At 56.1% G+C, this 25,792-nt stretch overlaps 1 protein-coding gene across 4 annotated transcripts in view; it reads right to left on the minus strand.

The window, feature by feature from the left end:
- SCUBE1 (signal peptide, CUB domain and EGF like domain containing 1) overlaps positions 1-21,768 on the minus strand; it is a 131,783-nt gene extending 110,015 nt beyond the window's left edge. For 2 of the 4 annotated variants that reach the window (XM_042948051.1, XM_042948048.1), the window contains exons 1-3: positions 21,681-21,768; positions 17,703-17,834; positions 193-321 (exon numbers count right to left, since the gene is read on the minus strand). In XM_042948051.1, coding sequence (XP_042803985.1) covers positions 193-321; positions 17,703-17,834; positions 21,681-21,768 — 349 coding nt within the window. Of the gene's footprint in view, positions 1-192; positions 322-759; positions 913-1,217; positions 1,492-17,702; positions 17,835-21,680 lie in introns of those variants that run through there. The other 2 variants (XM_042948052.1, XM_042948050.1) reach the window with 2 other exon arrangements.
- Between the last annotated feature and the right edge of the window lie 4,024 nt (positions 21,769-25,792).

Genomic DNA, 25,792 nt, shown 5'->3' on the forward strand with positions numbered 1-25,792 from the left:
ACTGTAAGAAAATAAATTGCTGTTGTTTGAGCCTACCGGTCTATGCTATTTTGTTCTGGCGGCCGTAGCAAAGCAATACCAGGAACCAGGGCGGGGAGGGGGCGAGACTTCCCACGGCCCCCAGCACCGCACGCTGGAGCCGAAGAACAGGCAGGGCGAGCCTCGCAGGCAGGGCACGGCGGCGTCACTCACCCAGGCAGTTGTGTCCATCGTGGGCCAACATGAAGCCGTCAAAGCAGGTGCACCTGTAGTTCCCCGGGATGTTGATACATTCGTGCACACAGCCCCCATTGTAGTAGTCATTCTCACACTCGTCGATGTCTGCAAAACGAGGGCCAGGAGAGGGATCAGAGGAAGGGCCTGGGGGTCTGGCCGCCCCGCTACCACTGAGGCCCCCAGGGCATGACTGGTTTGGGGGTGGTGGGGGGAATGACTCAGTAGGTGTTCACTAAAGTCCTTGCCGGGGGCCGGGGACCCGCAGACGACAACGACAAGGCTCCTGGCTCTGCAGCGAGGCCGGCCACCTCCTCACAGAGCAGAGCCACGTGCCAAGCCACATGCAGGGCGACTTCACCATAGCGAAGCAGACACGATTCACACCCAGCGCTGCCTCCCTCAAAAGCCTCCCAATAGCTGCATGTGGGGGCCCTGTTTAAAATCCCCCCACGCCGGCTGCCTTCAGTCTATCTGAAAGCCTCCCAGAGACAGAGCTCATTACGTGTGAAGCAGGGAGTACTGAGTAACGTGAACTTTGCGCACCGCCAAAAGCGTCGCCTCTGCAGTGAGAGGAAAGTCCGCACACTCTGCCGAAACAGTTTCCTTCCCCAGCAACGTCTGAAGCCTGGATTTCCACCGCTCCAGTTTCCTTGTTGTAACAAAGGCTTCTGTCTCATAAACAATGGCCAACAGCCTCTGTAAAGGTCACCCCTTTCGCTGTTTTAAGTCTTTTGCAACATTTCCCATCAGGGGTCAAAGGGCTATCAGTTCTAGAGTTCCAGAGAGATTTGAGAGACCTCAGAGAATAATAGGAACGCGCCTAGTTAACATTCAACGAGCCGCTTCTATCCCCAAGGCCTGCTGGCAACACCATATGTCATTACCTCCCCACACCGCCCAGTAACTTGGGAAGGGGGACACCGTTATCCTTATTCCACTTTACAAGGGCACCAAAGAAAGCGAGGCACAGGGACGCCAGACCCCGGCCCGAGGTCACACACCTAGAAAGTGGTACCAGTGGGATTCGAACCGGGCAGCCTGGCCTGGGAGCCCCATGGGGCGCGAGCCCACCGCATCTCTGGGAGTAGCAAGCAGGGGGAGCCGGGGCCCAGGGAGAACCACCCCCAGCACCGCCTGGGGGCACCTGCCCTTCTCCGAGCTCTGCCTGGGCTTCGGCAACCCCTGCCCAAACGCTCCCCGCATTCGCAGTCTCAGCCCCCACCCCGGCCGACTTCCACAGGCAACACAGGAAGGCCTGGAAAAGGGAGCCGGAAGTGCCCCACGGGGGAACCGGAAGTACTGTGCTCAGGGCAACCGGAAGCGCCCGAGCTAAGGAGAACCGGAAGTGTCTCTCGGGAAAAATCAGTCCCTCCCCTCCAGGGTCAAAATGGGATACTGGAAGCCAGGTTCCGGCTGCGGAAGCCGGTCCAAAGAAGAGAGCGTTCTGAAGGCAAGCCTGGCTGCTCCCTCAAAGGCCTGGCATAGAGAGACACCCAGCTCCATACTCTCCCCGTGCTGGTCCTGAGGGTAGAGCTGCACCCAGCGGAGGAAAGCCACGGGGGGCGAACTGGAGTTCGCAGGTAGGAATGTCCATTTGGTCAGAGGCTCTCTCAGGAGGTAGTGAGCTCCCCGACTCAGGAGATGACCAACCACTGTCTAGACGTCTGCCTGCCAGTGATGTTGCCAGCAGATGGGATAACTTCGGTGAAAATGGCGGCGCGAAAATGCCAGAAAACAGAGCCCGGACTGTGCCCACCGGTGCAGCCATGACGAGGGAATAACAAAGGAGTCCGGATCCCCAAAGGGGTGGGAGACAGGAGCTCCCACCAAACCCGCCTGCCATGGCCGTCAGCGTCAGCTGGGAAGCCGACTCAGTTCTGCAAGTCAGTTGGATTGTTCTTAACCATTATATTTAATGCGCGGAGACATTTTAAATACCACTGAAGTTAGAGATAAGATTTCACGTTTGAAAGGGCACATGGGTTTATAAGACGGAGACGTTGATTACTTCTCATTCTCTGCGGCCCTGACCTTTTGCCAGAGCCCCAGATAAACCAATCCAACCACCTTTCCCCCTGAATCTCCCGGACACTCCAAAGGTAACACGGCCTGATTTTAATTCATCAGCCTGTACTTCCCTCGGGGTCCCTGTCCCCGTGGATACTGTAATCCTTCCACCTCTCCACCAACATCACAGCAGCTTCCAAAGCATGGCTTTTCTACACCCTTAACATGGTTGCAGTCTGCCCACTGGTCACCCAACCCACCACCTGCTCAGCATCAGCATCGTCTCTCATCTGATCTGAACACAGCAGCTCCCAAACCGTTCCCTTCCTCCTTTCCTTCGTGTAAACAGTGACTCAGGAGAAGATGGCCTGGTCCCAGCTCTGGGGGGGGTGGGGCCTGGTCAGTCCAACCCAGACAGTACCTGCAGCAGCTATTGGTTCCAGGGTGGGCATGTGACTTAGGTTGGATCAGTCAGATTGAGCGGAAGGACTTCTACCCCATGCTCGGGTAAAAGAATTCTCTCTCTCAAGTTGTACCCCAGAGGGAAGTGTGCAGATATTTCCTCCTGAAACATACACCGGCTCATTGAATTTTCATAGCAACCCTCTGGAGCGGGTATTTTAACTTCATTTGAAGGTTGAGCAAACTGAAGTGCAGAGAGGCGAGGTAATTGCTCAAGGTCACACAGTACATGGTAGGGCAAGGGTCAGAAGGAAGGTCTTTCAGTCTGAAAAAGCGGTGTCCTTTCTAGTGAGTTAGAATGCCCATGACGTGCCAGGCATTGGCAAATTACTTTATGCCCCTTATTTCACCCTTGGCACATCTGCACCGTGTGCTGCGAGAGTGTTATCTCATCATCCAAACACCTATTTGTGCATCCATCCTTCCACGTGTCTATGCATGCTAACATCTATTCATCTAAATAGCCGACCACCCTCCCATTCCTCCAATCCTCTATTATTCACCCATCCAATTGTGCAGCCAGATATCTGCCCATGTGTCTAACTATGCATCCATCCATCTAAATATTAGGCTAGGCACCCATCCTTAACACCTAAACATCCATTCACTCATCCACCTACCCAAATGTCTAACCACCTATCCATCCGTCGATCCACATCCATCGATCCAAACACCCATCCATCCCTCCGCACGTGCACACACACACACCACCCTTACCCACTCTTCCATTATCCAGCCATTCACCCACCCATCCATTTCTGCAAACATGATCCATCTAAACAGCTTATGAAATACATACAATAAGATTTTCAAAAAGAATAAGGTGTTAGGAAGAAGAAGAAGAAGAAGAAGAAGAAGAAGAAAAAGAGGAAGAAGGAGGCGGAGGAGGAGGAAATAATGAGGGTTGAAGAGTAAGAGAAAGCTGGTGAAACCCTGCAAAATTACGTTTGGTAATTTCCAGCACGATTTCAAAAAGTTGGCCACAAATACGGCTCTGAGCCTCCTGGAAGCCAAAGCAAAGAAGGAAACACTATCAGTTAGAGTCACCACGTCCATAAAATGCAAGGAAACCAGCTCTTTCAATGGCGGGAAGGTCTAAGAAAAACATCTCTTACCCTGGTTAACATAATCGTATGCCCCAATTTGCTTGGCATAGTCCCAGTTTATGCTGGAATTACTAAGAAAACACTCTGCACCCGCAAACTAACAAACTATTTGGTCACTATACCCATAATGCATTATAAAGAGATTGCTGAATAATCAATAAAACAACTCTATCTAGCCTTTCCTTCCTGGGACACCCGATAGTGTTGGCCACAGTCGATGCCAGTTTGGCAGAAGAGTGCAGGCATGTCTATGGCTCACTGTCTTCCCTTCATTTATCTCCGAAGGATTCCCCCCACATCCAAGCATCTTAGAACCATCAGTTCCCCTTTAATCCCCGGGCCTGACGTGCCTCTGAGATCAGCCTGTAATACCTGCTCACAAACGAAGCCCCCCTCCCCTGAGGTCTGTGTCTGTGCATTGAAGTTTTGTATTTTGTAATCATGTTTGTTTTTTTTTTTTTAACACATAAGAGATAAACACACAAACAAATCAGCTAAAATCATCTCTGCCGAAGCAAGTGGATTTATTACTGTGATAAATGTATCCGTGAGTTGGGGCGCCTGGGTGGCGCAGTCGGTTAAGCGTCCGACTTCAGCCAGGTCACGATCTCGCGGTCCGTGAGTTCGAGCCCCGCGTCAGGCTCTGGGCTGATGGCTCGGAGCCTGGAGCCTGTTTCCGATTCTGTGTCTCCCTCTCTCTCTGCCCCTCCCCCGTTCATGCTCTGTCTCTCTCTGTCCCAAAAATAAATAAAAAATGTTGGAAAAAAAAAAAAATGTATCCGTGAGCTGCCAGCCCCGGAGAAGGCCACGCAGGCTTCCAAGATGCCCCTCGGGCTCTGACTACTTTTTCAGGACTGTTAAAGCCGGAGAGTGAGGGTGCCTGGGTGGCTCGGTCGGTTAAGCGTCTGACTCTTGGTACCGGCCCAGGTCACAGTCTCACAGTTCGTGGGATCAAGCCCTGCTTGGGACTCTCTCTCTCTCTCAAAATAATAAGCCTTGAAAAAAAAAAAGCCAGAGAATGAGAAACAGGCAGATGGGGCAGGGAGAGGGTGAAGGAATGGAGGGGAACAGAGCCAAGCTCTCTGGATGTTTATTCCAAAACGATTATTGTGGGTTGAACTGTGTCGTTCCAAAAAACGTTTCGGTGCCCTAACCCCCAGTATCTGTGAATATGACCTGATTTGGAAATAGGGTCTTTGCAGATGTAAGCAAGTTAAGATGAGGTCATACTGGAGTGGGACGGGCCCTAATCTAATGACTGGTGTCCTTCTAAGAAGAGGGAACTTTGGATACCCGCAGAGAGGATGCTGGGACAAAGAGGAGAACACCATGGAAGAACAACACACAGACGCACAGAAGGAAGATGGCCAGGTGGCAACGGAGGCAGGCACTGGAGGGCGGAGGCTGTGTGAGAGCCAGGTGTCAGGGCTACTCCCATTTCACTGACATGGAGGCTGAGGCACGGCGTGGCTGAGCACCTTGTCTCCGAGCCCCTGGCCGGGGGCTGTGTTCAAAGGCAGACGCCGCACCTGTTGGAGCCATATCCTTAGGGTGCAAGAGGTGAAGACTTTTGAAAAGCGCTTCATGCTCCAAAAAGTTACTGGGGAGAAAGTGGGAAGGAGACGTCACATGCATCGTTATTTGTGTTTCCCACGTGCATACCTAGCCTTGAGGTTGAGGGGTGGTGATGGGGAGGGGTCACGTGAGTGGGAACCGCAGGGAAGGGGGGGGGAGATCTGACCCGAGTGCTCACCCCAGCCATCCCTGCTCCTTCTCCAGCTTGCATTTTCTTTAAAATAAAAGAATTTTTTTTAACGTTTGCTTATTTTCAGAGAGAGTGCCAGAACGTGAGCGGGGGAGGGAGACACAGAATCCGAAGCAGGTTCCAGGCTCTGAGCTGTCAGCATAAAGCCCGATGCGGGGTTTGGAGCCATGAGATCATGACCAGAGCCGAAGTCAGATGCTTAACCGACTGAGCCACCCAGGTGCCCCGCATTTTCTTTCTTTTTTTTTGTTTTTGTTTTTCCTTTTACATTTATTTAGTTCTGAGAGATAGAGACAGAGCACAAGTGGGGGGAGGGGCAGAGAGAGAGGGAGACCCAGAATCCGAAACAGGCTCCAGGCTCCGAGCTGTCAGCACAGAGCCCGACGCGGGGCTCGAACTCACAGACCGTGAGATCATGACCTAAACTGAAGTCGGACGCTTAATCGACTGAGCCCCCCACCAGGCGCCCTGCATTTTCTTTCTTTAGTGAAAATTCATTCCTCAACAGAAAACAGCTCCCAACATCTAACAGGGTAGAGCAAAGCAACACAGGAGCCACTCATTATGGGATTTTTAAAAGGACACAAAGTTCCATTTTTCCTGCATTAAAATGGCAGCGTGTGCGATCCCACAGCTCTGGTTATATGCCAACAACACTGCAACTCGGATGAGAAGAGTATAGTTTTTTGTTTTTTTTTTTCCATTTAATCCAAAATTGATTCTTGCTGCCCCATAAAATATATATTTATTCGGTGGTGCCTAGGTTCTAAAAGATTGTATTGCAATGAGTCAGAGCTCCTTCTCATTTTATTTGAATCCTATTTCAGGGCCTTTTTGCTAAGAATCAGGACTGACTGGAAAGGTTCTCGAAATGAGGATTTTTAAAGCACCCTGCTCTCTACTTTCAGAGATCATTACTGAAAAACGTCTTCTCGTTCCTCCTTGAAACTGGCATTTTTTTTTTTTCCTTGACGTTCGTTGCAGGCAGTGGAGACCAAACGCTCTAACAAAGACCCCTTCCCTGGCTATAGCATGTCTTCTCCTTTGTCTGGGGGCTTTAGGAAAAACCATGCACCCCTCAGATCAGGCATCCATTCTGGGAGACATGTATGGCTTAGGAAGTTGAGTCCTTATTGGTGAATAAATCTTAATCCGGTTTGTTGGCTAATTACGCTCGAGGGAAGCTAGTTTTGCAGGGCGCCTAGCAGGAAGGATTAAGCCTCCTGTCTCCGGTGGCACAGGGTTAAGCTCTGGGTTTGTAATGATTGAGTAATGAGACCCGGCTCTCTGTGGACCCCTGGCATCCATTGATCAGGTTTCCCTTCTGGGGAGACAATGCCAGAAGTGGGCCCAGCAGTTAATTATGGGAAAGGTCAGAGGTCACGCAAAACCAACACAAATCTATATACGTTTTCATTCCTAACTGCACACAATGACCGTGGCTCAGCCGGAGGGTGGGAAGGCCCTCCCCACTGCCCAGTTCGAGATCCAAGATGACCATGGGGTTCGAGCTGCTTGCTGACCGCCCCCCCGTGGCCGGCATAGATTCAGGCCACCACACTTTTGCTCCTGCTGTTCCCTAGCCTGGGGCTCCTTCCTGTTCATAGGACACCTACGAGCCCCAGCGTCATCTCCCTCTTGAAACCTCGACTGATCCCCTGGCAGACAGGGCTCCTCCCCCCCTCTGGGCCCCAGAGCCCTGTGCATGGAGTCTACCACGGCTCTTGTTTGCTATGTATCTGTCCTTTGGGGCTGTGAGTTCCTTGGGGCACGAGCCGTGTTCTGTTCAGCGTAAGCCTCAGCACTAGCAGAGCCCTGCTCGACAAAAGTCTGCTCAACACAGAACAAATGAGCAATCGTCCCGAGCGTAGCTTCCGTTCACCGACCCCCACAACGTGTGGACGGTAGGCAGGCCCTTCACGTATGCCCCCTCGGAGAGGTACGTCCCAACATCTTTGTTTTGTAGCAGGGGAAACCAAGACTCAGAGAAGTTGCCTCCTCTGCCCAAGATCACACAGCTGCTACAAGTGGAACCAGAACACGAGTGAGGCCACTTGACCTCAAAGTTAATGCCGTCCACGTCACAAAGGACCACGTGTCATAAGATTCCATTTACATGAAGTCTCCAGAAAAGGCAAATCTATCGAGACAGAGAGTAGATGAGTGGTTTTCTTGGGCTGGAGGGCTGGGGAGTGACGGCTAAGAGGTGTAGCGTTTCTTTTTGGGGTGATAAAAAGGTCCTGTAGTTGACTGTGGCAATGGGTACACAATTCTGTAAGTGTACCAAAAGGCAACGAACTGTAGGTACACCTTAAAGGCATGGTGTGTGAATTATATCTCAATAAAGTTGTTTACAGTTAAAAATTTTTTTTAACATTTATTCATTTTCTGAGAGAGAGAGAGAGAGACAGAGTGCAAGTGGGGGAAGGGCAGAGAGAGAGGGAGACACAGAATCCGAAGCAGGCTCCAGGCTCCGAGCTGTCGGCACAGAGCCTGACGTGGGGCTTAAACCCATGAACTGTGAAATCACGACCTGAACCGAAGTCGGATGCTTAACGGGCTGAGCCGCCCAGGCACCCCTGTTTACAATTTTTAAAACATTAATGCCGTCACCGCTGTCATCTGTTGTGCTGGCTGGGTCACTGGGGCTCTGCCTGGACACAGGAAAACCAGAAGGATGTTGTCCCGAACCAGCCTCAAATACCACCTGCCCGGTGTGGGCTCACAGCGGGTGTGTGGCTCCCAAGCCCCAGGAGGAATTTTCCTACCAAACCAAAGGACAAGGGGCAGTGGATTATTCCCCTTCTCCCCACCAAACACCCTGAACCCTTCGCCGGGGGCTCTTCCCAGGCTCTGGCATCCAGCCTAAAGGATACCGAACCTGGTCAAGGGAAAGCTGACCTGTCGGAATGTTCGAGATGGAAGCGACGAGGGGCCCCGGGCGGCCAGCTCAGAGCTGAGGCCCCCGTCGGTCCCCTCTGCCAAGTAGAGGCACGGTCATTCTCCTGTCCCCTTAGCAAAAGGCAGAGGAGAAGCCCTAAATCCCGCTAAACTGCGGGCGCTGAGGGACTGCTATGCGGGCCCAGCCACCTCTGAACTCAACAGGATGACAGTCAGAAACACGGAGCTGCCAGAAAGCCCGAGCCGCCCCTCAGAATGGGTAAGCCGGCACCCCGGAGCCCCTCTGATGCCCGCTGGACTTTATAAAGGGCTAGCCGAGCCCACAGAGGGGAACTCAAGAGCTAATCTTACCAGCAAGTCAGGGGCGGACAGCACCTTGAACTCAAGACTCCAACCTCAGAGGCTCGGGCAGGGGGCAGCCCGCGCTGGCCTGGGGCAGTTCGTTTTCCTTCTTTCTCTCCAAATCCCCGGTGGGGTTTCTCTCCAACACAAACAGCAGCAGCAGTGGCAACTCCACACCAAACACCATCTTAATGGCAAGCGGCTCACCCCTCACTAGAGCCCAAGCAGGAAGGCTTAATTAGCTTCCCTCATCACAGACAAAGAAACTGAGGCTCAGAGGGCTTAGGCGACTCGCCTACGACCACCCGCTAGTAAGGGGCAAAGCCAGTGCTGGAACTCAGGCGGGCCGGTTCCAGACTCTGCCCCCCTAACCTTACCACGACCGTCTGGAGAATCTCCTGGTCTCAGTGACCGAGGAAGTCAGGGCCCACGGTCCTTACCGAGGATCAAGGCACCTCCCCGCCTCCTCCTCTCCCTACCAATGCCTTCCCCAGGCTGGCGCCTCACCCTCAGCCCGGACCCTGGCCACAAGTCGCTGCCAGCCTGACGAGGGACGACGGCCCAGACACAGATGAACCCGTCTCATGTAAGGAGAGCCTCCCCCACCAGCACACCGGCCAGGCCCGGGCCCGTCCCCAGGGCTGCCGGTGGGAAGGGACAGGGGACTGACAGTCCAGCCCAAGCCCATCGGCCAGCCCCAGAGACTAAGCCAACATTAGGTGCCACCGTGGCGAGGGGCACCCTGAAGAAGGAGCTGCCCGCTACAGGGGTCCGAAGGGACCTGGGCTCGCCTAGCTCTGGCCCTAAACTTTGCAGTCAGCCCACTAGGGCCCGAGAGGGCCACAGACCTGCCCAAGGTCACCCAGGGCCGGCATCCAGTTCTCCATGGACCCATGCCTGGCTCCACTCCCCTTGACACAAGGGGCAGGACACCCACACGGAAGGATGGCCACTCCCAGAGAAAGTACATTCTGGAGCCTGGAGGAGAGTAGGGAGTGATCGATACCGGCGGCCAGAGTCCGAGCAGGCTGACTGGGGTTTTAAACTCTGTCCTCCCAGGGCTACAGCCCCGGCCCATCTGGAGGACCCCCCCGGAGTCCCTCCGAGGCCCCGTGACCTTGCCCGCGCACACACGAGCCCTCTGGCCCTCTTTGTCTCAAGGCCTTGGGGAAAGGCCATCATCCATTTCAGTAGCATCCAAAGGCCGACAGGCCCGCAGTTTATTTTCTTAGAAATAATGGTTTTTTTCTGGTTAGCATTCCTCAGATGGAAAAACAAATACAGCCACTGTAATAAGAAGCGGCCAAGAGGAGGAGAGAGAGCCCAGAGGAAGGGGCAGAGAGGGGCTGCTGCCCGAGGGTGGGGGGCTGGGGCTCTGGGGGCGGGGGCGGGGGCAGAGACCCTCGAACCCTAGGAGAAATGGGGATTTAGAGGAAAAAGAAAGCACGAGGCGCAGGCCCTGGGCTGCCTTCGACACACTCTCAGCCACAGCACAGAGGCCCTTACCTCTGCTCAAATTCTCTTCTGGGAGGCAGGTGCCACTGGTCTGACTGGTTGGATAAGGAACGAGGCCTCCGGAAGGTTAAGTCACTCACTGGACTTACTGAGTCAGCCAAGACCAAAAAAGGCCTCTGCATCCATGCTACGGATGCCTTCCTGGACCGTCAGAGCTGGAAGGAACGTCTGCGTTCCTAACTTAGCCTGCATAAACGCTTCTCCAAGGGAGCCTCTCTAACTTCTTCCCTCCCGAGGCGGAGATCCACACTGTCTCTTCTTTACCCCCCGAGTCAGGTCTGTATTTCCACTGCTGCCCTCCCCACACCCTGTTATGTTCCCGTCTTTCCCAGTCTGTCTCTCCCACTGACCAGTGAGGCCAGGAAAAAAACGTGTCCTGGCCCCAACACCAAGCCTGGCACAGAGTAGGCGCTCAGTGAACATTCTCAGTTGCAAACTGAATCCGGTCCAGCGGACACATTTTACAGATGGGCCAACTGAGGCTCACGGGGGCCAACTTGCCTCCGGTGCCTAAAGGCCAATGGTATGACATTGTCACTTTTCCTTCTCAACATGGATATGGGGCTCCGGGAAGCCTCAGCTCTGAGGCAGAGCTGGGACCAGTCGCAAAAGCAAGGCCGTCTAATTGCTAGCTGACTTGGAATTTTAAGCAACTTGGAATTTTAAGTCACATCTGACTTCTTCCTGCCTGCTGGTCTGCTGGACTAGAGCACTTTCATGTTCAGTGGGGCACACGTTAGCATGCATAATTGCACGTTTTAAGACTTGAAGAAGAATTTCCCCTCCCCAAGCCTGCCCCCGCCCCCAGCCCACCTCCTACTGCCTTTCCTGGCCTCCCAAAAAGCAGAATTTTACCTGCAGTTCCAATAAAATGTGCAATAATGATCGATGAAAATGATTTAATAAGGTCATAGGCATTATTCCCTAAGGAGGCCAATTGGTTTTAAGATTTCTTTTTTTTTTTTGCTGATGTTAAACTAAACGGATCGCCGGGTGTGTTATTAGGAGTTTTCTTAAAACGCTTAATAGCATGCCCTGTAATCTACCTGACTTCAGTGACTGACAAGTGTACCCTGGGGACATAAAATTCAGGAAATGGCTATTTATATTCATTACATACATGCTCATTTTGTGATCTCTGATGCCTATAGGGTTGTCGTCTTTTTTTTTCCTTCTCACACACAAAAAGGGGGAAAATAATAATATATTTGATTTTCTGTGGCCCAAACAAAAAGTTATTTCCCCTAAGAGTTTTAATTATAGCATTCTGGAAAAGGCCCGAGTTGGAACTTGCAAGTGGAATAAACGACTTGAATAAATAGTCTAAAAATTAAGTACCCATAGAAGGGGTGATGTGCACTGTTGGTCGAGACTAAACAGTGATTATCAAGAGGGTCTTAGTTATTTAAACAAGCCATTTGAGGGCGGTTTGCTCCTCGTTTGGGGTCTGGTCCTGATTATAAACGAGAGCTTTTAATTAAGATTAGTAAGACCCAATTCAAGCTATAATTTGGTCCTTTTCCTTAGCAAATGTCTATGAAAACAAAGCAATTAAGGTTAAATGAGTTGAAGCATTTAAAAGGGATGAAATGCCCCCTCCTCGCCCCTGGCCTGCCCCCTCAGCAGAACAAGCATAAACAGGCCCAACTAATTCAGACCAGGAGGCCAGTGCACAGGGGTCTGGTGAGCTGGGGAATGCGTGGGCTTAGCTAAATGAAAAGAGGCAGGGGAAGTAGAACGTGCAAAGGCCCTGGGGTAGGAAGGAGCTGGCCAGCGTGAGAAGTAAAAAAGTGAGTGATGCTGGGATGCGGTTGGGAAGGGAAGGGTTGAGAGGGACAGCAGCTCAAGGCGAAGGGCTGAGTGCTTTCTCTCAGCTCTATGGATGGGTGGTGGGCTCAAGACCCTCGCATCCACAGAGCCTTGCTCAGATGAGCTGGTGGCAGCAAAGGGGGGATGTGAACATAAGAAAAGTTCTCCACAGCCTCCTCTAGCTAAGGAGCTCTTTCTGCTTTGTTCAGACAGGCTGCTAGGGGCCTGGCCTGCAACTGGGACCCCGTGGCTGACTCGGATTGGATCCAGGCCCTGCCACTTCTCAGCTGGGTGGCCTGCTAGAGACTGACCTCCCAGGGGCCATTTTCCCCAACCTTACTCCGTCTAGACTAGCCTCTTCCCTTCTCGGTCCGTGGCTTCCTCACCTGTAAAACTCTCAGAGCGTGGAAGCTCTGGGAGGCCTTTCCTGGTATCCCTGGGATTTATAATGGTCACTTGTTGTCCACTGGCATCGGCTCTGGACCCAGCCCCGAATGAAGTCATCTGGGTCATTGCAACCCAGTGTCACAGGTGCTCTGCAGGGGGGATGCTCACAGGTGACATGGGCAGCCGGGAAGACTTCCCGGAGGAGGTGACTGCTAGAACTCATCTACCCACCCTTTTACTCAGCAGACGCCTTCCAAGCCCTGTGCCAGGCCCGGCACCGGCTTCCAGGGAACGGAGCAGAACAGGTCACGGACCCTGCCCTTGTGGAGCCCACATCCCAGGAAGAGACACGGGGAAACATAAATTCAGGGTGACGCGGGCCAAAACTGAGGTGTGTATGGGCCTGGAGAGGGTAACAGAGACAGCTGGTCTTCTGCAAAACACGGGGGCTACCCTCGATGCCCGTTCCGGTCCCTTCCAACCGGGCACATCCGTGAGTGTGCCTCGAGTTACCTGAGGTTCTGTAAAGACGCAAATCATCCAGAAGACACAGATTTATCCTCAGCCTCGCCCAGAGCCCTTCTGAACCACCTGAGGCACCTCAGCCTGGCCTGGGCAAGCCCCCCTGCCAGGGTTCAGCTGACCACACAGGGCTTCACGGTTGCTCTCTGGCATTGGCTGCAACACGGCCGAGCCTGGGGAAGCCCGGTCATCGTCACACGCGCACTGACCACGTGGCAAGACGGCCCCGGAAGTGCGGTTTGTCGAAGGGGTTTCCATAACCAGCAGCAGCTTCAGGGTGAAGCGGTTAAGGGCGTAAGGGGCTCAGTCGGCCCCACACAGGGCTCCCCACAACCTGGGTCCATTTCCCTCGAAGAACTAGTGAGAACGTGGCACGCTTTGCCGAGAATCTGCCCTCTTGCTCATCACCGTAAACAACAAAGTCCACCAGATCCGTAGGAGAGGGTACCGATCGCCCTAAGGCTCCATCGCCAACCTCCGCGCAGCCCCATATCCGCTCAGGACCCGAGACGAAGGGGTCCAGGGAGAGGAACAGGTTTTATCTAAAGTGGAAACGGCCGTCTGGAGGGGGCCATGACTGATTACCGATGTCTGCTGTGGCAGAATGTGGTGGCCTCTTCGCCATCCCTGCGGTCGGTTTAGTGGAACAAAGGAGAGCTTTCTGTCACTTGTAATTTTCACTGCACATTCTCGGTGAATGGTCATCTGCGAATGGCACGTGTGTCTCTGTATGTCTTTGAGGATATGGAGGCATGCGTGTGGTGTATCTGAACAGCCTGTGAGCCAGAATACCCCATTTCCCAGCCACGTCAGATCCTGGGGGCTGGCGGAAAGAGACAAAGTTTCACTCCTTTCCGTATATCGGACAACATGATCGGCGATGAGCGACAACATCGTCAGCGTGATGATGGTCAATATCGTCACCAACATGGCCATCACCACCACCGTCATTATTACCAGCACTGTCACCAACACAGGCACCGTCAGCATCGTCATCCTCAACATCACCATCACCTGGGACGGCTCACCTGGTGTGCCTTTTGGACCAGGCCACGTCCAGATGCTCTGTGGACATTAACTCATCTCGTTCGCACACGATCTCTCTGAAGCAGACACTATCCTTACCTCTACTATATACACAAACAAAGGGAGTCTCACCGAGGCTACCCAGGCAGGATCTGGACCCGAGAAGCGTGGCTCCAGGGTCTAGGCTTCAACCACTGTGCCCAACTGAATATTGACCGTTGATTCCCTCTTCTCAGAGCAGAGAGTCGCGGGTGGCAATAACCCCTTGCAGAACGGATTGAGAGAAATGGGACCACCAAACCTGGACCCTGGTCCCAGCTCAGGCACGACCCCTGCCTCCTCGGGCCTCCATTTTCCCATCTGTAAATCGAGGAAGTGAACGAACATCTGGATGAGCTCCAAGCTCCCTCAGGCCACCACTGCATGTGACCTGCCGGCCCCCTCCCCTCCCCGCCAGATTCCAAAGCCTCCAGAAGTCCGCATGGTCCCTCCTGGGGAAGCTGGTGGGCCAGCTGAGGGCCCCTGGGGGAACACTCCAGCAGGCTCCGTCAACCCTGGCTGATGACTCTCCTCAGGATGAGAAAACCTCAGTGCAAGGGGCACAGCGTCCACTCGGGTCCCCAGAGCCCCTGCCAGCACTCGCTCCCAGAGGTCTGGGGACTGAGCAGCCAAATGGCAATCCTCTTCTGGCAGCTCAACAGGTACAGATTTACCACCCGTGTGACCCTGTTCATTAAGAACTTCCACCGATCTAGGCACGCCTGGCTGTTAGCAGGGTCGTGAGTTCAAGCCCCGCGTTGGGCACGGAGCCTACTTAAAATAACAAGAAACCAAGCAGACAGAACTTCCCCTTGATATGTAATTTCAGCTCATGCGGCCCAACCCAGATCAAAAGCTCCTTGAGGGGAGGGGCAAGATTGCACTATAATTAACACCCCCGAGGCAGGCAGCACGGAACCATTTTCACAAGTCTCCACCGTTCAAGATGTCATTAAATGAGCCAGCTCACACCGCCTCTCACAGCCGGAACCGCTGAAAGGCGTTGAAGACAGATGATGGCGATGGTGACAAGGACAGTGATGGCACCGTCATCTGCGTCCCGAGCACATGCTGTGTAGTGAGCGTCTGCCGTGAGCCAGGCAGTGTGACCGGCCCCCGGTGCCCTACACCGCATGTCGTTCGATCCTCAGGACAGCCTACGGCGGGGGGTATTTGGGGCCCATATAACCAGAGGGTAAACTAAGGCTCAAGAGGTCAAATGACCACCTAGACTTTCACATCAGCTGCAACGCTCCCATGCAGAGGCCAGGCCCACTCTCGCTCCCCTCCCTCATCAGACAGGGTGGAGGTGATACCATGGCAAAACCGAGTTCCCACATGGACCCAGCACTCCACGCTTCCCGGCCGCCCGCACAGCCCCTCTGTGGGCATACCATCTGATGGGAACTCCAGTCTGGGCAAAAGACAGCCAACTCGGACTAAGCCTTTTCTGCGTCCTGCCAGGCCCTGCCCCAGGAGCTGGGGAGATGGGGACAGACGTGGAAGGCAAACTAGGGGCTCACCGTGAGCCCAAGTGTGACAGCGTCAGTGTGGAGGCCCCAGTGCTGAGCCCATGGCCAGCCCTCAGTAAGTGAGCTCATAGTTGGGTGGGAGGAAAAGACACTTAATTATAATCCGAAGGCAGAAATGTTATGATGGAGAAAATCCCAGGGGCTTCTGGGGTCAGAGGAGATACACGATGGGGCTGTGTGTGTGTGTGTGTGTGTCTGGGTGTGTGTGTAATTGTGTAGGAGAGCTTCCCAGAGGAGGCAAATCTAAAGCCTGATTAGGAATTGGCCAGGACACAAAGGGTGGAAAAGGAACGCCTCGTAGGGGAAAGACTCAAGCTGGGGCTCAGAAACACGGAACAGCCTGCTGTGTGGATGTGTGCCCAGGACACAGGTGCTATTAAGGGTTTCAGGAGGTGAGGGGCAGAGGCTGGAGAGACAGCCAGGCCCCTGGCGGTTCCAGAAGCGCATTTCCAAGCCTCCTCCTTTTTCGTGCTTCCACTGAGTCAGCGGGTCTAACTCCCAAGCTGGGCTCAAGCAAGTGGAGAGCTGAAGCCGGACTCTGAAGGGCTCCAGGGGAACAGGCAGGAGACAAGATGTGGGCCTCGAGGTCGGGGGATAGCAGGAGGGGGACTGCAGGAGCTGGGCGGGAGGAGGACAGGTCAGGTCAGCGGCTTACGCAAGCAGAGATGGGGGGTTGCCCCCGGCCCTCCCTTGCTAGAGCCCTGGACCCGGAGTGGGGAACGGAGGGTCAGGAAATGGTCACGCAGCGCCCCCACACGTGCCACTCGGAACCTCCAGGCACTGCCGGCAGGGGGGCCGCCCGTGCCACCGGGCTTCTTGCTCGTGACCTGCCCTATTTGCCTCCAGCCTGGCCTCCTTCCAGAGGTCTGTGGGTAGGCGCCAAGCTCCCCCCTCAGGCTTCTGGGCCCCAAGCAAGGCCGGAGGTCTGGCCAAGCCAGGCAGGATCCAGAACGCTGTCAGCTGCCCGGCGCTCAGCCTTAAGCGGACGCCCAACAAGTGAGACGGGTGAACAGTGTGAGCATCCCAAGGAGGCACGGCCACATCGCAGAAAGCTCCCGCAAAGCCTCATACAGAACGGACATCTTATTCTCGCGGGTTGCTTTCGCAACGCGAATCTTCCGCTTTGCGAAAGCAAGCTGGGACGGCTTGGGGACAAGAAAGCGAGATGCTAGGGAGCCGTGGAATGGCAATTAAAAGACCTGGGGCTTAGTACTCGCCGTGCCCTGTGGGACCTGGGGGGCTTGTTTCTCTCTGAGCCTCAGCCTTCCTCATCTGTCAAGTGGGGACAGACAGGGAAGATTTGGATCAAGGGCTCTCATCTGGGTGTGCACGTGGGTCGTGGGGACAGCTGTTTCCAGCTCCCTGATGATGGGTTTCCCCAGAGCCACCCAGTCAGACCCTCCCTGACAGAGGCACCCACGGGTTCCATCCAGTTGGGAGAGTCCTGGCTCCAACGACAGCCAAAGCTGTTCGCGTCTCTCCGACTTTCAGCTTTTTGGGGGAGGCAGTTCCAGTGCCGAGCGGTCAAGCCAGCACTCCGGGTGCAGGGAAGGAAAGGCTGGACAGACAGATGGGCACAGCACACATTTACATCTTTGCCCAAACTCTCGTACCTGAGCTAGCCCCCAAAGGCCGAGGCTGGCTACCACTCAGGTCTTTCAGGGAAGTTACAGGCCACACGGGGTGGTTTTGGTGGTCCTGAAGTTTGGGACCCAGTGGAGGGTTACCCCAGGCCTTTACCCGCCCCCCCCTCCCCCCCATCCAGTCAGGGACTGAAGGACAAATAGATCATTAGACACTTCACCTCACTTAATACACAGCAAAACAAAAGTTTCAATTCCAGGGTGAGTTAGGTACCCCATGACTCCAAATTCCTCCCTCCAGGGAGACAGTAGGTTCCCAAGAAGCCCCCAGCCTCCCTCCCAAGGCTGAGTGAGGCCCGTGACGCTGGCACCCGTGGGGTGCGGGTGCTGGAGAATCAGCCCCTGCTGGTGTCCACGGGGGCGGGCATCAGCCACGTATAGTGGCCGTGGCAGCCGCAGGGTCCAGCGGGGAGGGCTGGGCTGGGCTCACCTTCACACTGCCTGCCCTCTCCTTTGTAGCCCGGCTTGCAGAGGCATTTGTAGGACTTGGGCGTGTTCTGGCAGATGGCATCGATGTGGCAGTCATCTGTGCCCTCCGAGCACTCGTCCACGTCGACTGCCCCTGTAGGGGAGGGGGAAACACCTGGTCAAGTGTGGCCACAGGGGCGGGGGGACAGGGAGCTCCTTCTGCCCCCCACCTTCCACGGATCACAGGGGTAATTAACAGTAATAGCCATCACACGACAGTCTGTGTGACAAGCGGCGACAGGCAGCATTTTGGGGAGAGCTACGAGGCACCATGCTACCTAAAGGCTGGCCCCCATTTATTTTCACAACAATCCCATTAGGTCAATCTATTTCTCCTGCTAGGAATATGACAAAACCGAGGCACAGGAGCACGGCCAGGAAAGCCTCTCTGTGCGTCTTGCTCTCCCCACAAGCACGGCTCCAGCCCTCCTCCACTCTCCTTATTCTAGAATTTGAAGCCAGAAGGCTCTTGGGAGAATTTGAGTCCATCCTCTTTAGGTTACAGGTGGGGAAACCAAGGCCAGGATAGAGCGATGAACAGAGGCCAAGCCAGGAGGCCCAGGTGGGTGACCTGCCCCCACTCAGCCCCCAGACTGTGAAAATAGATGGCTCTTCACCCAGCTTCTGCCCCCAGGCTGCAGGAGCCGACCGTGGAGCCACGTCCTCAGTGGGGCTGAGCCGGCCTCTCCACGGTTCTGACCTGCCCATCCCCTCTCCCCTCCATCTCAGAAACCAAGGGGCGAAACTGGTTCTCGGATCGCAACTCCTAAACTCAAGTTCAGTCTAGGTTTAAAAAATTTTTTTTTTTTTTTTTTTTACATTTATTTGTTTTTGAGAGACAGAGCACTGGTCGGGGAGGGATAGAGAGAGAGGGAGACAGAATCCGAAGCAGGCTCCAGGCTCTGAGCCATCAGCCCAGGGCCCGACGCGGGGCCCAAACTCACAAACCGTGAGATCATGACCTGAGCCGAAGTCAGACGCTTAACTGACTGGGCCACCCAGGTGCCCCAAGTTCAGTCTAGGTTTTGAGGGCTCTCGACACTCCTCGCCTCCCTCCCCAACACACACATACACACCTTCCGTCTGAAATAGCTGTTGGCCAAAATAACGCAAAATAGATTCTGTGTATCTGTACATTCATCCACCCCATTCCTCCCTCCCCACCAGCACAGAGCTCAGACAGGGAAAGGACCCTCGGGACACAGGATAGCACAGCCAGAAGAACCTTAGCTATAATACTGGTTACAGATGAGGAAACTGAGGCCCAGAGAGGTCTGTTGTAGGTCAGTAGTTCATTAGGGGCAGAGACTGGAGTTCAGATCTAGAGCTCCATGTGCCATGTTACTTCCAGCTAGCTATGAATAAAATACAGTTGGACTCAGAGGAGCAGAAAAGGAACTCTCAGCAGCTACCCTGAGGGCAGCCACCCAGGGGCAAGTGTGGCGAAGTCCTCGAGTGACCCCCACCCTTTATGACTCCAGCCTTACCCTAGACTGTCTGGTTCTCAAGACTGTCCACTCTGGATTACTCCCCTGGCTGGCATCGGGTTCTAAGTCTGTGTGTGGGGGGGTGTCTCTAAGAGGGCAAAGCTCCTCTCCTACGTCCCTAAGGCTCCAGCCTCCCCCAGAGGAAGAGAGGCATCAGCCAGAAGCACAACAGAAACACTTCTGTACACATGCACGCACGCACACACACACACACACACACACACACACACAGCTGGTGGTGTCATTTTTCAGGCTCGTAGTGTCTGCTGAGGCCAGCGGCCCATCCTCTGTCGCTGCCCAAAGGAAGGTGGAACGGGAGCTGGGAAGCAGTGGGTGTAGGAGACCAGGGGCCAGAAGGAACATCAGACCAGCAGAACAGCCCCTTCCTGGGAATGACAACAGAGGGACCCCCATGCAGGGACAGCACAGCCTCAGGGGCAGGAAGCCAGAGGCCAGGGAGGGCCAGTCTGCATCCTTCCAGTGGGGAGGGCTGGGGCCACTTCTGAGTTAGGACCAGTGGGGAAATAGGGCCACGGGTGCACATCCCAAGGGTCAGCGCACAGGAATGAGGGGGAGGGAAACTGCCTGCGGTTCTGGGACCCCTTTCGCCCTTGTCGCTAATCTCTGACCTAGGCAGGTGTCCTCGTGGGGATGGAAGGGGATGAACGTTAGCCGAGGGGCTGGGGGGAGGGGGGCATTCCCAACACATCTTCCAAACATGTCTTTAGGTGGGGGCTGGGGAGAGGGACCATGTGTTCCCCCGGTCTGGGCCTTGCTCTGTGCTCAGGGCCGGGGACCCCCCCCAGAGGGCAGCCCAGCCCTTCCATCACCGGCTGTTTGCTTTGACTTTGGTTTGTCTCAGGCACAAGGCTTCCAGGGGTGGGACACAGAGACAGACACAGGGGAGGGACAGAGAGCAGGAGAGAGGCACCTACAAAAACAGGGAAACAGGGGGTGAAGAACCCGAAAGTCCGAGACAGACACCTACAGACACAGGAAAGGGGAGTGTAGGCAGCAGGGCCCAGCTTCCGTGGGCTCCAGCCGTGGACAGTTTAAATGGCCTGGCATCCTTATTCAGGGTACGACTCCCATGCCAGCAAATACAGACTTCAGGGAGCCCAGCATGGCAGCCTGGGGGTGTCTGGAGATAGCCGAGGAGAGCGAGGAGAGCGGGAGCAGAAGCAGGCAGGATACCCCACCCTACCCCCTAAGGAGAGAGGGAGGAAGCTCCTCTAAAGCGGTGGGTGGAGAGGCTGTCCTTGTAGCTTTGCGGGAGCACCCCTTCCGGGAGCACCCCTTCCAGACAACCAAGAGAGCGGGAGGGGAAGGAGCGGGCACATGGGAGTTCCCTGCGGAATCCTGGGGCGCCCCTCTGCTGTGTTAGCCTCTGCTGCCTGCCCCCAACCCATGCCCAAAGGCTCTGGATGCTGTTCCCTTCTTCGGTGCCTCCCGCCTCCCTTGCCGGGGCCTCCTCCCTGATGTCCCAAGTCTGGTCTCCCCTCCCTCTGGATCCTGTCCATCTCCTTCCCTCTGTGTCAGTCCCTCTGTCCCCCCATTCCTGTCTGTGCGTCCGTCCATCGCTTTCCACACACGTCCATCCTTCCGTCTTTCCCATCTGTCGGTCTTGCTCCCTCCCTCCCCTCCCACCCCTAGTCCTACGTCTCTTTCTCTGCTGTCCCCCGCCTCTACCTCTCCTCCTCTCTCTTCCTCCCCATCCCTCAGCCCGTCCCTTTATCTGTCTTTTTCTTTCCAGCTGCCCATTGCCTCCTCCTTCCTCCCTCGGGTTTCCTCCTTCCCCTCCGGTCTTCTGCTCTCCTCCCTGCTCTAAGCGTCCGTCTTTCTCTGGGATTCTTTCTGGGTCCTTTTGTGTGTTCCCTCTGTGCCTCTCTTTCTGTCGGTCCGTCCCTCTATCCACCACCTCCCCCACCCCCTTTCTCTTTAGGTCGGTCCTCGTCCCCGGCTCACCTCCTCTCCGTCTCCCCTCCGGGCCTCCTCGCTCCCGCGCGCCCCTCTCCCCTGGGTGGGGGTGGGGGGAGCGCCCGTCGGGCTCCGGGGTCCCCACTCCCTCCCGCCCGCGGTCCGAGGTCCGAGAGCGGAGAGCGCCGGGGCTCCCCTCGGCCGGTCGTCGCGCTTTCTTTCTTCCTCCCGCCCTCGCCCTCCCCTCCCCTCCCCTCCCCCGGGGCCCCAGCCCACCCCGCCCCTGCTGCGGCCCCCGCCGGGCTCCCGGCGTCCTCCTCCCCCCCTCCCCCCCCCCCCCACCCCGCTCGCCCGGGGCCGCTGGGGCTTCGGGGAGGGGGGCGCCCGGCGTCCGCCCCAGAAGTTACTCTGCAAAGAGGCGGGGCGGGGCGCGGGGCCGCGCGGGCTGCAGCCCTCCCGACGGCGCGGGGCGGGGGCCCACCCGGGACCCCGCCGCCCCGCGCCCGCCGCCCGCCGCCCGCCGGCTCCGGGCTTACCTGGGAGCCCGCTGCCCCCCGCCAGCCGCCCGCGCGCGCCCAGGGCGAGCAGCACGCACAAGTGCCAGCGCACGGCCGCCGCGCCCATGCTCGCTGCGAGCCTGGCCGGGCCGGCCGGGCGTGCGGGCGTGCGGGGCGCGGGGACCCCTCCGACCGGCCGCTCGGCGAGCGCTCCTCGCTGCTGGCTCCTCGGCCACCGCTCGGGCTCGCAGCCACCGAGCCGGCGCGGCTGACGAGCTGACAGCCGCGCGCTCATTGGCCCGCGGCCGCCGGGGGCGGGGCTCTGCGTGCGGCCGGCCAATGGGCGCCGGCCGCCGGGCCGCGGGGGGCGGGGGGAGGGGCGGGCGCGGGCGTCGGGGGCGCCCCCTCCGCTCGGGGCGGGCGGCAGGTTGCGGGGTGGGGGCCGGGGCCCGCTCGTGCGGCCGCGGGGCGCGGGGTCGCCGCCGGGCTGGGGCTCGCCCGGAGGCCGCCCCCTCCCGCCGCCCGTCCTGGCCCCCGTCGTCGAGCGCGGCCGCCGCTCCGGGGGCAGCACCCCCACCTCTGCAACATGCACCCTCTAGGGAGAGCGGGGGTGGGGGGTGGGGGGGGGTGGGCTGCCAACCGGCCCTCAGGGGTTGAGAAAGGCCCGGCGACATCCATTCGTAGTGAAAGAAATGGGACCGCGCAAAGCAGCATTGCGCACTCATCCATTGGGTGAACGTTTATTGAGCACCTATTGTGTGCCCAGCGCGGGCGATGCAGCGGCGGAGAAGCCAGAAAGGAAGAAATCACGAGGATGCCTTCAAAACAAGTGAACTTTTCACCGCTCGCCACAGGACAGTGGCTCATAAGTGTGCGCGCGGCATAGGACGGCCGCGGCAGCCGCATCCAGGAGGGGCGCCCAGAAAGCTCCTTGCCGGACAATGCCACTTTGCGGGCAGTCCCTGTCTGGGCGCAGCCCATCTGCTGGCTGACCTCTTAGCCAGTCAAGTTTGATGCCCTGAGAATTCGGGGCCTGGGGCCTCCGCGGTAACAGACTCCGGCAGGGATGAGCTGGGGGGCGGGAGGAACATCACCGTTTTCCAGCCCACGCCTTGCTCTGGCCTGACCTGGGATCTACACCTGACACTTGTCGGCCTTTGGGCCTCGACAGAGACCCCTGCCCAGGAGTCGCAGCTGGAAATAAATGGCCCCTCTCAGCCCGAGGCAGGACGCTTTAAGGAAAGAAAGTTCGGCAAACCCCAAGGCCCATCTCCTTGACAACCACCAATAGGAACTCCTTTTTTCTTCTCCTGCTCTCCAGGCCAGACTCAAAGACAAGACTTTCCTCTTTTTGTCCACTCTGCCCGTCTCGGTCTGCGCCTAGCTTCCCTCTCCATACCGGCTCCCTTCCCTGCCCCCAACACACACACACACACACACACACACACACACACACACACACACACCTCCCAACACACTGCCCTCAGACATACAGACACGTGCTCTCTTTCTCTCTCTCTCACACACCACACAATCACACGCACCCTCACGGACACACACCCTGCACGCACACTCACACGGCCTTCTGTAGACAGTCACTGCAGTTCTGGAAATTGAACATGTGTGTCCAGGCACCCTTACTCCCAGTCTGACTTCATGTCACAAATAGCTCACGGCAGTGGCCTGGTGGCTGAGGCAAAGGGGGCCAGGAAGGGTCAGCTGTGGCTGTCCAGGAATGAGAGGGGAAGGCAGTGCTGCTCTCTGCCTCCTCTAAGCCTTAGCCCTGTGACTCCAGACATTTCCTTCTGCGTGGTTGCTCCTGGCTGGTGGCTTAATTTGGGAGACCCCATTATCTTTGCAGGCTTTATTTTGTCCTCCTCCCAACTGCGTGGTTTTGGGTTTCTGGGGGGAGAAAGCTCCCTCAGAAATGCACATGGTCTTGTGCGTCAGTAACGGGGCAAGAAATGTGAGGTTGAGGGCGAGGTCCTTTTGGGGGGCGCTAACTGACCAGAAACAATGTCTTTCAAAGGGCCTGTTCATCAGGGGCCCCTCGCTTCTGGCCAGGTGGCTCCCAAGCTTGATGACAGCAGAGGAATTTTCTTCCAGGCTTTGTTCCCCCCACGCCCCCCCGCCGCCCTCCCCCGCAGATCAAGCAGTGAATGGAGGCAGGGCGACAGCTTTTTAGACTGTGATTCCACAACCCCGGGGCAGCTCTCACTCATACCAAGTTCTAGTCCCCAGCCTGACTGGTGGAAGGTGTGCAGATAGAGAAAACATGGTTCTTTCCAGGAGGAGATTGTGGTCTGTGCAGAGGAGTCAGGGAGCAGGGGACGGGAGTGGAGAGGAGAGACACTGGTAAGTCCCCACCAATGCACTAGAGGCGGTGGCAGAGAAACGGGTGGTCACTTCTGCTCCTGGGTTGGTCACGGAGGCACCCGAGACCCTAGTGCTGGGCACAAAACAGGAAAAGGATATTTTCCTGATAGTCAGGAGAATGTGCCAGCATCCACTGAAGAAGGCAGGGACCGAGGAGTGAATGCTCTCGAAGTGCCTCGAAACTGTACAGCATTGCACGTCTGTGATGGTGACACAGTGGAGAGCTGCCCACGGAGACAGCAGCAACGGTGGGCGAGGACCAGTTGGCCCGGGTGAGAACACGTATGCCTGGACTCCAGCAAGGGGTATCTCGCAGCTCTTGCAAACTGAGCCACGAGAGTGGCGGTCTAGGGATGAACCCGACAAGTCACTTTGGGAGGGAACACTCCATAGCTCCCTATCACCTTCCAAGCAAGCCCTGAATGCTTTGTGCCGCTAACAAGGCACCCGCAGCAGTCCCAGCCTCGCGGAACCACAGGCGAAGAGGGCCCCACAGACGTCCTGCTGTCACACCCCTGGGCCCTTGCCTGTGTGTCTCCCTCTGCCGGGAGCGCCCTTTATGCCCTTCTTCACAAAGCTCACCCTTCTCCTCTGCCCACACCTCTGCCCCACGCACCTGGGGGCTGCTGTCCTCATCGGAGTCTGGCTCACCTGGGGTTTCACAGCTCCCTCTTCCCAAACTGGGGGTTCCTGAAGGCGGGGTTCACGCCCCATCTGCGTCTGGGGCTGCAGCTGCCCCCTGACGTCTAAGCAAGGATTGGTGAATGAGCGAACAAAGAAACAAGAACCAACGTCACGTAACCGAGAATTCACATTGCTCCAGGGAGCGGACAAAGATTCTTTGGCTGTTTGACGGGGTTTTGGGGAGTGAACCCCGCTGCCTGCTCGCCTGGCCACCCTCATCCCCTCTGCCCTGCGGGGGAAGCTGAGCAGGCTGGCAGGACCGCTGGCCTCCGGGGCCCTTTAGCTCCCCCTGGTGACGCCTCACAGAAGTTTGAGGAAGAGGGGGGCTTCCTTCCAACACACACACACACACACACACACACACACACACACACACACACACACGCAGCCTCTGCTACCCAGCTGTCCCTGCTGACCCCAGTCCTCAGCAAAAGAATACCTTACTTTAAAAAGAAAACTTCTTCAAGAAGAAGTCTCTTGATTAATAACAGTTGCAAAAGTTCTTTGAGGAAACAAAGTTCTCTGCCGGCATGAAATGTCATTCCATGAGTTTAGAGGCTTTCTTGTCCTTTCCTATTAAAAATGGGGTTTTGTAATAATCCCCCTTATGCCACACACTTCTTTAGACCTTCAAGGAGAATCTCTCTTGCAGTCCTTCCGTGACCCTGGGCCCCGCCAGTTGGGTTTCTTGGCTTGAGCCCTGGCTGTCAAATGGGGGTCTCAGTCCCCAGGACCTTAGTCATCTCCTGCTCACATTCTAGCGACTTCTCTGAGATGACCCACCTGTGTTCGGGCACGCAGCATATCCTGACCTCCTTACTAATTCCTCCCCTGTGATTACAGTAGTTCCCATGTTCTAGTGTCCCTGTGTACCTGAGACATGTGCACACGCATGCTGTTTCATTACATCCTGAGGGGTTGAAACCGCCACCCCTCCCCCCCCACTAACCACCAGAGAAAACAGAGACTCAGGCCGCTTGTCTGGGACCACAGAGCTAACAAATGGTAGAGGTGGGATCTGAACCGAGGTCTGCCCGACTCTGATGACACTCTTCACCATTACCTGCTAATAAAACTCCCTCAAAGGCTCA

Source organism: Panthera leo, chromosome B4, assembly GCF_018350215.1.
Source record: "Panthera leo isolate Ple1 chromosome B4, P.leo_Ple1_pat1.1, whole genome shotgun sequence".
In the NCBI taxonomy this organism is placed as follows: Eukaryota; Metazoa; Chordata; class Mammalia; order Carnivora; family Felidae; genus Panthera; species Panthera leo.